Genomic DNA, 15993 nt, shown 5'->3' on the forward strand with positions numbered 1-15993 from the left:
ACATGAGTGTGGCAGTGAGAAAGACGTCAATCTTATTTTCTTTGGCTGCAACAGAAGGCATAAAGAAACTACGAAACTAACACAGTGTTTAATGTCCTCCCCTCAAGGGCTCAACATTTGTTTGCTTGTTACGGGCTTGACGAACCCAGGACTCCTGAGTTGATTGCTGCTAAGTGCCGCCAGTCCACTGTCACCGTAAGCTCTGGGCACACTTAAGGGACAACTGTGCAGCGTGGTGGTGGAGTGTTGTGTATCACAGAGAATGGGGATCTTGGCTTGAGTGCCTGGTTTGCAAGGCTGGTAGAAACTTGTATAAAACACCCCTCAATCTCAAGGTGTGCTGCATGCCAATGAGATGTATTGCTGTTAAGGTGGAATAGTTATTAGCAAGCAACCTCAGGAGAACCTACCGTACCTTAGTTGGGCCCTGTCTTAGTGGACTCTTTATTTCCCTAGCTTCTTGTCGGGCTGAAATGAAATGGAACCCTCAAAATTATCTCCTCCTCTTCCCAGTGGAAAATGGACGGGGGTGTTCGCTGGTAGGTACTAATGCACAATCTAAGAAGAGGGCTTATGTAGCCAGTCCTCTTGACTCGGGGATTATGCAAACTTCTTCAGTATATACCTGGACTTAATGTGTTTTTGATTGTGAAGCAGAAAGAGGGCAGCTGTGAGAAGGTTTCGCCTAATTATATTCAGAAAGGTTTAGAGGGCATTGCATGTCCTCTAATCAAACGATTGCGTCATGGGATGCTGTTGTGTTAAACTTTCAGTTCCCAGCAGGTGACAAGCCTCTGCAAAACTAAGGGCCTTGGGGAATATACCATAGAAACAGAACTCCACAACACTTTGAACTATAGCCGAGGTGTTGTGTGACCTGGAGAGGTCTGATCGACATACCCAAGGAAAAACTGAAGGATGAGTGGGCGCAAGAAGGGATCATTGATGTGCAGAATATAATCAGATTACAAGATATATACACACACACACACACACACACACACACACACACACACACACACACACACACACACACACACCAATATTGCTATATTAATATTACTGAAATTTTAAGTTCTACACATGCAACTGCATTTAGAGGTAAATTTTTTTTCTTTACCAGTTCTGAAACAGAAACTTGTCCATGGAATAGAAGGAGTTGTCCAAAAGAAATGATTTTAAGTTAGATTCAAAACTTAAATCTGCTACCAGCCAGACACTTTATGTTGTTAGTCCAAATGATCAAAAATTTTTGTTGCTGAATAATGTACTCCCTTTTGAGCAACTGACAGCTTCCATAATGGGTAGGAAAGGTCATTTTTCCCTCTAGTGTTGTACGCATGAACATCACTGTTCTTCACAAATTGAGATGGATTGTTTATAATGAATTGAATTTCATTAGCGAATGTAATTACTCTGACAATGCAGTTAAAATACCTAACTCCTTGAATAGGTGCCTACAGGACATCCTTGGGTGAACACCACTAATTATTCTTACTACTCTCTTTTGTGAAATCAGTACTTCATGTGTAAGTGGTGAATTACGCCAGAAAACTGTTCCATAAGACATTATTGAGTGGAAATATGCAAAGTATATTAGGAGGCTGATCTGTTTATTACAAAGACTAGCGATTATATGAAGAGCGAACGAAGCTGAACTTATTGTTTGAGAGGCTCAGTAATCTGCTTCTTCCAGTTCAAGTTGTCATCAATGTGAACACCGAAAAATTTGGAGAAATCTACCCTGTTAATTGAGACCCTGGTCATATGCTACATCAATTGTCGGTATGACTCTATTCGGTTTACAGAACTGGACATTTTTTATTATTATTATTAGTTTATTTTTACTTTTTTTCCAAAATTAATGGAGAGTCCATTTTCTGAGAACCACATAATAATTCTTTGAATGACATCCTTAACAATATGTTCAGCTGCTTGTTCTGGAATGGGATAACACTTGTGTCATCTGCAAAAAGTAGTAGGTGTGTTTGCTGAATGTTAAGTGAGAGGTCATTCACATGAATAAGGAACAGCGGAGGACCCAAAATTGAACCCTGTGGTACTCCCTTCGTGATAACTCCGCATTCACTAGAATTTACCACCTCCCAACATTATTTGTGTTATTTAGCACACCTCTTTGCTTTGTATTCGTTAAGTATGATTCAGACCAGTTTTGTGTATAGCCTTCAATTCCACAAACCTGAGTTTTTCTAATGCATTGGAAAGATCACAAAAAATACCAAATGGCAAGAATTTGTTATTTAGGACTTGTACTTATTGATGGGTAGCATTCTCAGTCAAGTAACCCTTCTGGAATCTGAAGTGTGACATGCTGAGTAAATTATTTTAACTTAAATGTGAAACTACTGTTGAATACATAACTTTTTTCAAATATTTTAGAAAATGAAGTCAGCAATGAGATTGGTCTATAATTATTTAAGTCACTCTTGTCCCTTTTCTTATGAAGATGTTTGACAATTGCGTATTTCAATCTGTCTGCAAAAATTTCCGGTGCCAGCAAAGCATTACATATATCACTTAGGATTCCACTTATTAAATTAGAACAACACTTCAAATTACTAATAGACTCCATCAACACCACATGAGCTCTTGTTTTTCAGTATATTTATAACTCTCTTAATTTCAGTGGGGGATGTTGGTGCTATTTCTAAAGGCCTGAAGTCCTGGGGAATGACATTTTTAACATACTTTTTTGCTTCTTCAGCTGAATCCTTTAATCCTATTTTTGCTGCTATGTTCAGAAAGTGATTGTTAAAAATATTTGCAACTTGTGAATTATCACTCACATCATCATTTAGCTTTATTGCTATGATATGCTGTGCACTGTCAGGGTGCCCCGCCAGCCGTTTGACACTATTCCATATAGTTTTAATCTTATTATCCGTATTATTAATTTCTGTCAGAAAACACAAGCTTTTCAACTTCTTAATGAGTTTCCTTAAAATATTACAGTATCTTTTGTAGTAATTAAGTAACGTCAGATCCTGACTTATTCTGGCCTGTACATATATTTCCCCCCTTCCTCTTACTCAATATCTTAATTTCCTTAGTAATCCATGGCTTACTTGACTTTGTAATGGCTTTATTGGATAACGTTTCAGAAAAGATAAATTTACGGTGGAATAAATTGAATGTGGCACCAGCATCATTTTCTGTGTAATACTTCATCCCATTCTATCTCTTCTAGGCTGCTCTTAAAACTCTGTACCCTGTACGCATCAATAAGCCTCCCTGCCTTGTATGAACCTGTGTGAAGTCTGTAAGGTGCTATATTCATTATTTCCATTAATTGTGCATCATTATCAGATAGCCCATTAAAAACTACACATTAATTGTTTCTGCCAGAGCACTGTCTGTGAAAATTTTATTGGTAAGTGACCTACTATCCTGCTGCACATGAGTTGGAAAATTTACAACAGATACTAGATTGAAACAACCAAATAAATATTCTAGCTCATTCTTCCTATCTGTATCTTTTAAGAAAATTAAAATGACCACAAACCACAAACTGCTTCTTTTTGTCTGACAGGTAGCTCAATAATGCCTCTAGATTTTTCATGAATAGCTGAAAGTTACCTTGAGTGTATCTGTAGAATGTTACAATTACTTCAGTAGTATATTGCAGTAGCACTCACAAGCACATGCTTCAAGGATCTGATCTACACAAAAACTATTTGTTTCAATATTTTTGACTTTGTGTCCAGTTTTTATATAAGTAGGAACTCCTTTTTTCATGTTGACTCTACATGAATAAAATGATAATCTGTACTCCCTTAAATTTAACTTCTCCATCTCAGCAGTTACATGGTGTTCAGAGAGATGCAAAACATCTATACCTTCAGTATTTACCTCCTATACAAGAAGCTCGCCTATCTTATTTTTCAATCCTCTAAATGTTCTGATGAAACACACAAATTTTATTTCTTTGGGTACTGCTACAGACATTATGGCTCTGTTCTGTTTTAATCTCTTTCAGTACTCTCTGTCTGCAACCAGGCTCTACCCTAAAAAAAAAAAAAAAAAAAAGTGTCCCTCAGACTCCAGTAATCATAGGTATTTTGTCTTGTGTGCATGTGGGCCCCCTCACTATATTTTCTGCAAGAAGATCAACTAATCTATCCTTCCCCCTCCTATTCAGGTGCAGGCCATGCCTAGTGTAACCCCCCTCCCAATTGCATCAACAGGCACAGCACAGATATGAAATTTAGTTTCTACCAACAGTACCCCCCCCCCCCCCCCCCCAAGCTCTCTGTTAATACGGTTGACAGCAGTATTAATCCAGGGCTGGTCATGGCACTGCAAAACATCCGCAAACCCCACCACACGAGTGCAATCTGTTGCTGCTCCTATTACATCCAGGTCACACCTAATACTATAGTCCGAATTCCTAGCCAGGCTGTTTGCTGCTCCTCCTACTATAAGAACACAGTCCTCACCATCAAAATCTTTGCACAAGGCCTCTTGGTTTTCTGTAACCTGCCTAAGCTTAGCACTAGGTTTCACAATGCTTGTGACCTGGTACTCGGCTCCTAGCCTATCCTGTAGCAAGTATTTTCAATGCTAGTTGTTTGGGCACACCACCCTAGGATGTGAGGGTGAAGCCACTCGTGGCAAATATTGCAAAGCTGCCCATGACAGAGTTGGTTGCTCCTCTCTTCCGAAGCGTGTAAATTGCTCTGGGGATGACGCTGCGAGGAGTAGGAATTGCAGTGTCTTTCTTGAAGAAAGGAAGGTGCAGGAATTTAAGACACCGAAATGCATCCTATATGGTGAGGCCAAGAAGAGCTATAAGGCCATACATCCTCCCACATTCACTACATCATTTGCTTCTATGAAAACAGAGGTTACTAAAGTCATCACTAGTCCGTGCAGGATACGGTGTCTGATGCACAGTGATCAATTTTAGTCCAAAGGGCTTGGCTAGTCCATTTGCTTTTTCAGAAGGAGAAGCCACCTTTCGGCCAGTCAGTGATGACAGAATCAAGGCGCATGCCCTGCAATCTTTCCCAAATGGTTTTGCAGGAACTACTCAGTAAAAAAAAGTTCATTATTGCATTACTTACAGTTTTATAGGTCAGGTTCATGATGATGATGATGATGATGATGATGATGATGATGATGTGCCAGCCATACCGTTAATGGTGACAGTTACTGTGATTTTAACGTGGAAGTAAGACAACACGAAATTCGAAAAGTTTGCAGTGAAAAGTAGGCATCAGTATGATTTTGTGTTTGGTGCATATTACATAACATGTTGCTGAACATCAAATTTAACTATCGTACTGAATTTTTCTTTAAACTTGGGTGGAGACCTCTGATCTGTCACCAAGCTTGAGAAAACTGATCTAGCATAGCATACTTATTTGCAGTTGCGCTGTACCTGCAATAAAGCCAGAGTGAAATATTCACAACAGTCCACAGATTTAATAAAAAGTGTGAAATATCGAAATGAGATTTTGGTAAATGATAGCAACCAAAGATGAGAGTATTTTGCCATATGATTATGATGGAAAACTTCATTATCTACCATGTTATTCCACCAACTACAGACTTTTTCAATTAAAGAATGTAATTTTTAAGGGCCATCGATACCTGGTGAAGCTATAGCTCTTGGGACAACCTAAGTGAAGACATCACGTGTTTAGTTTGTACTAAGGATGTGGTTTTTCATAAACTACTGACCTTATTTTTCCTCAGTTCCTCACTTAATAAACTACTGTTTCAGAATTCTTTCGTAATTGCACCTGCAAAACACGTAAGTGAGATGACACAGTGTAAAGTCTGCTGTTCTTTCACAAAATAACCAAGTTTTAACATGGCAGCAAAGAAATGTGTAGGCTTTACTCAAAATTTTCCACTCGTGACACTTCTCTGAAAGTTACAAATGGTTAATAAGTCAGGAGAAAATAATTTTCTGCATTTTCAGCAGAATTTGTCTTAGATAATAACCAAAGCAGAAGTGACTATCTTTTTTGAATGGTAACCATGCAATTGTGGATGTGGATGGGCTCTACTTAGTATTTACAAAAAAATGTGAGCATAAGATTCAGTTAAAAATATCACTTCCCATCCAGTGCTCGGCATTTCCCCTACAGCGCCTGCCAGTAGCCCCATCACTATCGCTCTTTCCATACATGCCCTGCTGATAGTGCGTCTGCCGGCCACGTTCTTCTGTATGGACATCACCTTCCTTTTTTGTAACCGAACACGGTACTATATTCTTTGATATTTGCCAGCAGCATAAGAGGAAACCACCTCAAACGTTTTGATCTTATATGGCAGACAGGTCCAACTCTTGGAGAGAGGCAGTCCTAATACCTCTTGTCAAACCAGGAAAGGACTGCCCGTGTCCCAGTAGCTACCGGAAGGTCGCCTTAATGAGCTGTGTGGGAAAGACCCTGGAGCACATGGTTAACCATCGCCTGGTCTCAGCTTCTTAGCCTGTCTCAGTGAGGATTCCAGAAATTTCGCTCCACTGTCGACAACCTGGCCATAGTAGAGCGGCTATTCAGCAGGTTTTCCAAATAAATATCACTGTCTCAAATATTCTTTGATGTCAGTAAGGCATACGACACTACTTGGAGGTGCATTATTCTCATACAACTCCATCAGTGAGGTTTTTGTGACCTTTTCCATGTGGTCCTTCGTGTCAGAGCACTTTTTTTGGTGTTGAGTTGATGATGTGCTGTCTGATTGTATTGAGCAATGTTTTAAGCATTACCCTCTGTGCCATACCCATAAAGAGCATCACATGTATGGTAAGAAGTCCTGTAAGTGCTCCTTATTTGTGGACAATTTTGCTGTTTCCTGTTCCTCCTCCAGTGTTGCAACTGTGAGCTGTCAGTTGCATATTTTTAATTTGCCTGATGTGTGTATGAGGGACACCATTGTACATTTTGGAGAATCAGTGAGGTTTCTGGTACTCAATGTTAACTCCAAATTTTCACGGTTGCCACACCGAAGGGACTTGAAAGCCAGGGCCCAGAAAACACTGAATATTGTGGGCTGACAGGGCATATCTGCTCTGTTTTTGTACGGCTTTTGTTCATTTGTGGACAGATATGGTTGCATGGTGTATGGATCGGCGAGGCCTTCTTATTTGAAGATCATTGACGCTGTCCTCAATGAGGGGATTAGGCTGGCCACAGGTGCTTAGAGGACCAGCCCGTCACTCAGTCTCTGTGCTGAGGCTGGTGAACAGTCACTTACAATCTGATGGCAACTACTCATGCTCCCTGAGGCAAGTAAGTTCCTTGCAGCTCTGAATTCACCTGTGTGCCATAATATTGCTCGTCCACCTCTGGAATGCCATTTCTCCAATCATCCATGAGCAACAAGGCCATTTGGGATCTGCATGTGACGTGCTGGAGTCACTTGGAGTGGAGCAAATAAAACCCCAAAACCAGGGTGTTAGCCATCTGGTTTCCTGGTTCCACTGAGGCCCAGAGTAATTTTTAGATTTGGTGGAGTACAGGAGAGATTGCACTCCTGCTTCTGTTTTTAACACACTATTTTATCACTTTTTTTGAATGAGTACCGTAACTCTATTGCTGTCTTTACGGATGGATTGAAACGGGGGGCTCCATTGTTTGCTCTGTTGTTTTCCCTGATTATGTTCTCAAGGTCTAACTGCCTCAAGACTTTACTGTCTTTGATGCAGAAATATATGTGATCTTGCAGGTACTGGAGCAGACGAGATAGGCCTTGCCTCTTCTAATTCTGTAAGTGCCTTCACTCTCTAAACACTTTTAACCAGCAAATAAAGTAGTCCAGAATATACAGGACACCATCCAACTACAACAGATGGGAAAGGAGGTATCTTTTTGCTGAGAGCCAGGACACATTGCTATTGTGGGGAATGATAGGGCAGATCTAGCAGCCAAGGAGGCATGTTGTGATCCTCAGTTACTTCAGGGTGCCATCCCCATGTGTGCAATAGCCTTACTGTTGAGGTACAAAATCTTGTGTCAATGAGAGGATGAGTGGCTGAAAATGCCAGACAGTCAACTCCATTTAGTAAAGGTCACAACACAGTCCGCCAGCCACAATGACAGGACGAGGTCCTCTTTGCATAGGCCATAGCCTAATGACGCATGACTTCTTGCTCCGTTGAGAGTGCAGTGCTTGTGCTGTACAGATTAGTGTACACCATATTTTATGACACTGTGTTTTATTTTCTGACCAGAGGGCAGGGCCCATTAGATCTGCCCTCTATTTTAAGTAACATTTGAACGAATGTAATGAGAGTCTTAAGGTTCTGTGATTTGTCTAGCTTATTACTCGCCCAATTTTTTGGTAAGTGGTCAGCCAGTCACATTTCCCTGTACCTTTCTTTTAGTTGTTTCATGGTTTTACTTCTGTTTTAATCCCATATGAGGTTATTTCTGTTCGCCCCTATGTCCCGACACCTACACGCTGCTACCAGTGTCAGCGTTTTAACCACACCCGCCAGTCTTGTTCTAATGCGGCCAAACGCGTCACTTGTGGCAGGGGCACCCATGAGGGTGACTGTCCACCTCCGTCTCCTCATTGTGTGAACTGTCAGGGTGACCATGCAGCGTCCTCTCGCGACTGTCCCATCTACAAGGATGAATGCTGTATACAGGAAATTCGGGTCAAAGAGAAAGTGCTCGCTCGAAGCCAGGCCCTCAGCGACCTTGATGGTGACCCCTACTTGGTTCTTGTTTTTCTTTTTCTTCTCACGATGGCACTTCTTCATTGGAATATTCGCAACATTCGCTCCAACCGAGAGGACTTAAAGTTGCTGCTACACTTGCATTGTCCGCTCGTAGTAGCTCTCCAGGAAATGAAGCTACGCCCATGCGATTGTATTGACTTGGCACACTATATATCTGTGCATTTTGACCTACCCCCTGTGGCAGGTATTCCGGCTCATGGAGGGGTTATGTTGCTGGTCCAGGATGATATCTACTACGATCCCATCACATTGCACACCAATCAACAGGCAGTTGCCATCCGAATTACTCTCCCCACTTTCACATTTTCCATTTGTACTGTTTACACTCCATCTTCGTCTGCCGTTACCAGGGCAGACATGATGCAAATTATTGCTCAGCTACCTGCACCATTTTTGTTGACTGGAGACTTCAATACCCACCATCCCCTTTGGGGCTCTCCAGCATCCTGCCCGAGAGGCTCCCTGTTATCAGACCATTTCAACCACCTCAATCTTGTCTGCCTCAATACTGGTGCCCCTACTTGCATGTCGGTTTGAGTGGTACGTTCTTTCTGATACGTATTCGAGCGACCACTTGCCTTGTGTTATCCATCTCCTGCATCATACCCCATCTCCATGCTCAACTTGTCGGAACATCTCCAAAGCAGACTGGGGCCTCTTCTCTTCCAGGGCGACATTTCAGGATCAAAACTTCGCAAGCTGCGATAGTCAGGTCGCACACCTCACGGAAGTCATTCTCACTGCTGCTGAATCTTCCATCCCTCATACTACTTCTTCTCCATGTCACGTACCGGTCCCCTGGTGTACTGCAACATGTAGAGACACTATACGTGCTCGTCGACGTGCTTTATGCACCTTTAAATGCCACCTTACGATGGTGAATTTTATTAATTATAAACGATTACGTGCGCGGTGTCGTCGTGTTATTAAAGAAAGCAAGATAGCCAGCTGGGCTGCTCTCACAATCTCCTTCAACAGTTTTACTCCTCCTCCTCTTGTCTGGGGTAGCCCGTGCCGGCTATCTGGCACTAAGGTCCACTCATCAGTTTCTGGCTTGACGGTCGCGAATGATGTCCTTGTGGCCCCTGAGGATGTCTCCAATGCCTTCGGCTGATTTTTCGCAGAGGTTTAGAGTTCCGCTCATTACCACCCTGCCTTCCTCCTCCAAAAACAGGCAGAGGAGGCATGGCCACCTAACTTCCGCTCCTCGAATCATGAAAGTTATAATGCATCATTCACCATGTGGGAACTCGATGGTGCACTTTCTCCTGTGGGTAAAGGTTTTCTTCTTCGTACTTATAATCGCATCTGGATTGAGGGTCATGTTCCCACATGCTGGCACGAATCTATTGTTGTCCCGAGTCCTAAGCCGGGGAAGGACAAGCACTTTCCTTCCAGTTATTGACTCATTTCCCTTTCCAGCTGTGTCTGTAAGATGATGGAATGAATTGTTAACTCTCGTTTGGTTTGGCTGCTCGAATCTCGACACCTACTTACCAATGTACAATGTATATTTCGTAGGCACCACTCTGCTGTTGACCATCTGGTTACCTTGTCGACCTTCATCATGAATAACTCCTTGCGGAAGTGCCAGTCAGTGGCTGTGTTCTTTGATTTGGAGAAGGTTTACAACACCTGTTGGAGGGCGGGCATTCTCCGCACCATGCCTCCCTCTTTTTATTCGTGCATTTTTAATGGATCGAAAGTTCAGGGTACATGTGGGTTCTGTCCTGTCCAATGCCTTTCGCCAGGAGAATGGGGTGCCACAGGGCTCAGTTTTGACCGTCGCTCTCTTCGCCATAGCGATCAATCCAATAATGGATTGCCTCCCAGCTTATGTATCAGGCTCTCTTTTTGTGGATGATTTTACCATAATATGCAGCGCGCAGCGTACATGTTTCCTGGAGCGCTGTCTTCAGCGTTGTCTTGACCATCTTTACTCCTGGAGTGTCGCCAATGGCTTCCGTTTTTCTGCCGAGAAGACGGTCTGTATTAATTTCTGGCACTACAAAGAGTTTCTCCCACCGTCTTTACATCTCGGTCCCATTACTCTCCCATTCGTGGAGACAACAAAATTTTTAGGTCTTACATTTGACAGAAACTTAGCTGGTCTCCACATGTGTCATATTTGGCTGCCCGTTGTACCTGTTCCCTAAATGTACTCCGTGTTCTTAGCGGTACATCATGGGGAGCGGATTGAAACGTCCTGCTTCGCCTATATCAGTCGATCGTCCGCTCAAAGCTGGATTATGGGAGCTTCGTGTACTCCTCTGCATGGCCGTCCATCTCACGCTGCCTTGACTCTATACAACATCGGGGGTTACGTCTTGCGTCCCGTCGAGAGTCTTCATGCTGAAGCCGGTGAATTGCCACTAACCTACCAGTGCGATATACTGCTTTGTTGGTATGCCTGTTGGCTATTATCAATGCCCGACCACCCGTATTATCATTCCTTTTTTGACAACTCTCTCGACCGTCAATACAGGAGTTCACTTTCATTGCCTCCTTCACCAACTTGATTTTCCGCTTCCTGCAACCTTTAGAGTGGGTGAGAGCCAAACGCCACCTTGACTCCAGGCTCAGGTTCGCGTTCACCTTGACCTTGGCTTGCTCCCAAAGGAGGTTACCCCAGCTTCGGTATACCACACGCGGTTTGTCGAACTTCGTTCGAAGTTCATTAATATGACCTTCATTTATACAGATGGCTGTAAGACCAATGACGGTGTCGGGTGTTCTTTTATTGTCGGGGCATTGTTCGGTCTTCACAGCTGAGCTGTTTGCCCTCTATCAGGCTGTTCTTTACATCTGCCACCACCGACAATCTGCTTATGTCATCTGCTCTGATTCCCTGAGCACCATCCAGAGCCTCAGTGATCCATATCCGGTTCACCCTTTCGTGCACCGGATCCAACGCTCTCTTCAGCAGCTGGCGGACGATGGTTCTCCAGTTACCCTTATGTGGGATCCTGGCCATGTCGGTATCCCTGAGAACGAAGCTGCAGATGCCACGGCCAAGGCTGCGGTCCTCCAGTCTTGGACAGCTTCTTGTTGTGTGCCTTCATCTGATTTTAGCAGGGTCATTTGTCAGTGCCTTTTATCACTGTGGCATGCTGATTGGTCTGCACTTACTGAAAACAAGCTTCAGGCCTTGAAACCTCTTCCCATGGCTTAGATGACCTCTTCATGCCCTTCTCGGTGGGAGTAGCTCATTTTGGCCTGGTTACGGATTGGACACTGCCGGATCAAGCCACCGCCAACTGCTGACGGCTGTGCCAGCACCGTTCTGCCCATGTGGGCAATTGCTGACATTACGCCACATTTTAATGTCCTGTTCAAATTTTAATACACTGCGCATTGATCTTGGCCTGCCATGTACTCTGGATGAAATTTTAGCTGCTTGTGTTCTTCGTTTTATCCACTTGACAAACCTGTCTAAGGACATTTGATTATGCTGTTTTCTTTTAATCCCTTGCCTGTTAATGTTCCTTTTATTGTGTTGTCCTTTTTAGTTGCTGCTTTAACATTGTGCCTCGCAGTGCATTCATAATTTAGTCTGGGCGCTAATGACCACTTTAGTTGCGCGAACTAAAACCACACACACACACACAAACGAAAAAAATAAAAAAGGAAAAAAATATCCCATGTGTCACACTTTTCACTCTTTCTCCATTGTCTTAACTCGTCTGAGATGAGTGATTGTGTGAGTGAATCCAAGTGGGGTAAGAGTGAGTGAATGCTTGTCATTTTATATGCTTTCTCTTCACTGTAAGACAACAATTTTAGTCATTTTCTCCAAATTAATTTCTTTTAATATGTGTAAGGGTGCTGATAACCTCGGTGTTGAGCACATGCAAGCTCCAAACATGCACATGCGAGAGCGTGCCGCCCCCCCCCCCCCCCCTTCCCAAACACACACACTCTTATGTCCTCTGGAAATTCTTTACTGGCAGAAGTTAAAACTCATGCAGCAACCCAAGATGTAAGGTGTATAAACTTCTATACAATTTTTTAACAGATGGTGAAGTAATATAGGGAAAGAGATTGTTTAAAATTCTTTGCATTATAGTATTGTAAATATGTTAATTTCTGTCGATAATTGTTTGAAATTTAGTTTAAATGTATGTAATAGATAATAGTTCTTTTATGGTTCTTGCCTTTTCTTGTACAATCTGGTCGTCATGTTCTGGAATTTACATATACACTTGTATAATTAATATATATTTTTGTATTCCAAGCCAATACTCTTTTGTTTGCACACTTACATTTTCCACACACGTAACTGTTTTCCTTGTGATAATCGCTCCTACATCATTTCTTCCTTTTATTTGTCATCCTGAATACTCATAACACAACAATTTTCGATGTCCATTCCATCTTAACTTAGCAATTCCTTCTAGGCCTGTATTATTCTTTTTCATCCTTCCTTTAAAGTATTCTACTTTTCGTGCTTGTAGCAGTGTCCTGACGTACCAGGTACTGATTCTTGTTTTTATATCACACCTTCTTCCAACTTGTGCCCATACAAAACATTACAATTAATTAAATTTTCTGTAATTTCTGACAATGGAAAGTCCAGGTTCGCATGTCAACAATGTTATGAAAAGGATATATTGCTACTCACCATAAAAATGACACATTGAGTTGCAGACAGCCATGACGAAAAGACTGCAACATGTAAGCCTACAGTCAAAGCCTCCTTAAAAAAATAAAAAAAAAGGACCCATACATTTACACCAGACAGCACAACACACACACACACACACACACACACACACACACACACACAAACACAACTGCCATCGCTGGCTGTTATGGCCAGGATACAACAGAAACGCATTTAGCAGGAGCAACAATCTGGAGTGGTGTGGGCAAGGAGAGGAATCGGAGGGACAGGTGGGGAAGATGAATCAGTGATCGGTGTAGTGTACTGGAGCACACAGAAAATGGGACAAGGCTCTCAGGCACAGTGTTGTGTGGCTGAGGGAGAAGAACAGAGGGAGAAAAACAGGGAGCAGAGCTAAGAGGGATAGAGAAGGGGAAAAGATTGGCAGGTGACAGGGCAGGGGGGGGGGGGGGGCCAAAACAGTTGGGTGGAGCGTGTGGCTACAGTAGGTTACCGAAAGCGTATTGTGTATTGAACCATGGGCCTAGAAACAATGTAGAGGCTCCATCCTGCCATTGCCCTCAGTAGTTTACAACAACACAGAAGGCCACAGCAGTCCACCCCACCTCATCACCACCCCACACTGAACCCAGGGTTATTGTGTGGTTTGCTGGCTGGTTATTGTACTCTTGCTGAAAGTATTTCTGCTCTCATTGACCAACACTTCCAACCAACTGTCCGAAATCTAGTCTCTCACATCAAAGATACCAACTGCTAATTTCACAGACTTCCCACCGTCCCCACCCCTTTACTTTCTGGACCTCTAATCATCACTGTTGGCATAACTTCCCTATATACACCAACACTTCCCATGCCTATGGTCTTCTGGTATTAAACCTCTTACTCTCCCAAGTCTTTCAGACTCGGAATTCACTACTTCATTCCTCATACACCTTACAACCTATATCGTAAAACAAATTAGATCTCATTTGTAGGGAAGGCATATGAACAAATCCATGGCACAGTCATAGCACTCACATGACTTTCTTCCCCCTGCAAGTCAACATATTTATGTCGGTCTAGAGGAAACCTTCACAGCCTTCCAAAACTTGAAACCTCTGGTCTGGTTCAGATTGATTGGTGATATTTCCAATATCTGAAATCAGGGTCAGGGCACCCTACCCTCAACCCTTCACCTTCGCTCCCATTCACTTCACATGGTGCTGGAAATTGACATTCATCTCTCTGAAGGATCCATGTGCACCTCTGTCCACATTAAACCCACCAACAGTACCTGTATTTTGACAGCTGTCATCCCTTGCATGCCAAAAAACTCACTCCCATACAGCCGGGATGTCTGGGGATGGGGTATCTTCAGTAGCAGGAGCTCCCTTGCCCAGTATACTGAAGGTTTTGCAAAGACCTCCACAGACAGGCACCATTCCCTAGCTTCAGTCAACCAATAGATTCCCTGTGCATATCCCCACACTTGCCCAACCCTCCCACCACTGCCAAGAACAAGCTACACACGAGTGCCCCCCTTTGTCACCCAGTACCACCCTGGACTGGAGTAACTTTACCACATACTTCATCAGGGCTTTGATGCGTGCGTGCGTGTGTGTGTGTGTGTGTGTGTGTGTGTGTGTGTGTGTGTGTGTGTGTGTGTGTGTGTTGGGGGGGAGTGGATGCTTGATTGTGTAAATATGTGTGTTTTTCTTTTCAGAAGAAAGCTTTGGCTAAAAGCTTAAATGTGACAAGTCTTTTTATCATGGCTGTCTCCAGTTCAACGTATCATGTCTATGGAGAGCAGCAGCCTATGATTTCTGACTTTGTTGTGGCAGCTAAGACTTGTATAACTTTTTGAATAACACTGTCTGATTAACGTTATGATGACAAGTTATTAGAATGGAGGGGGGGGGGGGGGAGCAGAAAGAAACTGGATGTTCAAGTGCATGACTTATAGAAACCATGTCTTGATTCAGTATAAGTGTGAAATCTGTAGAACAATTGGTGTGTTCTTTATCATCATGCGAGAGTTGTAATAATGATAATTCTTTTGTTCCAGGTGTTCAGTTAGTTTATATTGGAGGTGAAGTGTATGCTCAAAATAAATCTGACAGTGCCATTTTTGTACAGTCACGGAACTGTAATCACCATCATGGATTTCATCCGAGTACAGTGTGCAAAATACCACCCAGTTGTTCTCTTAAGATATTCAACAATCAAGAATTTGCACAGTTACTGTCACAGAGTGTGAATCATGGCTTTGAAGCAGTGTATGAACTAACAAAAATGTGTACTATAAGGTAAGTCTATATTGTAAATACTAAACATGAAATTGGAGAATGAGTACTTCAGATGTTATATAAATGAATAAGTAAAATCTTGTGCATTGTTATATATACCAAGCGGGAAAGCGCCGGCAGACAGGCACAATGAACAAAACACACACACAGAATTACTAGCTTTCGCAACCGATGTTTGCTTCTTCAGGAAGGAGAGGGAAAGACGAAAGAATGTGGGTTTTAAGGGAGAGGGTAAGGAGTCATTCCAATCCCGGGAGCAGAAAGACTTCCCTTAGGGGAAAAAAAGACAGGTGTACACTCGCACACACACACATATCCATCCGCACAGACACAAGCAGACATATTTAAAGCCTTTAAATATGTCT

At 42.7% G+C, this 15993-nt stretch overlaps 1 protein-coding gene across 3 annotated transcripts in view; it reads left to right on the forward strand.

The window, feature by feature from the left end:
* LOC126278253 (protein mothers against dpp-like) overlaps positions 1–15993 on the forward strand; it is a 128654-nt gene that overhangs the window by 82923 nt on the left and 29738 nt on the right. For all 3 annotated transcript variants that reach the window (XM_049978248.1, XM_049978250.1, XM_049978249.1), the window contains one exon: positions 15388–15628. In XM_049978248.1, the coding sequence (XP_049834205.1) occupies positions 15388–15628 (241 nt within the window). The remainder of the gene's footprint in view (positions 1–15387; positions 15629–15993) is intronic.

This window comes from Schistocerca gregaria, chromosome 6 (genome assembly GCF_023897955.1).
Source record: "Schistocerca gregaria isolate iqSchGreg1 chromosome 6, iqSchGreg1.2, whole genome shotgun sequence".
In the NCBI taxonomy this organism is placed as follows: domain Eukaryota; kingdom Metazoa; phylum Arthropoda; class Insecta; order Orthoptera; family Acrididae; genus Schistocerca; species Schistocerca gregaria.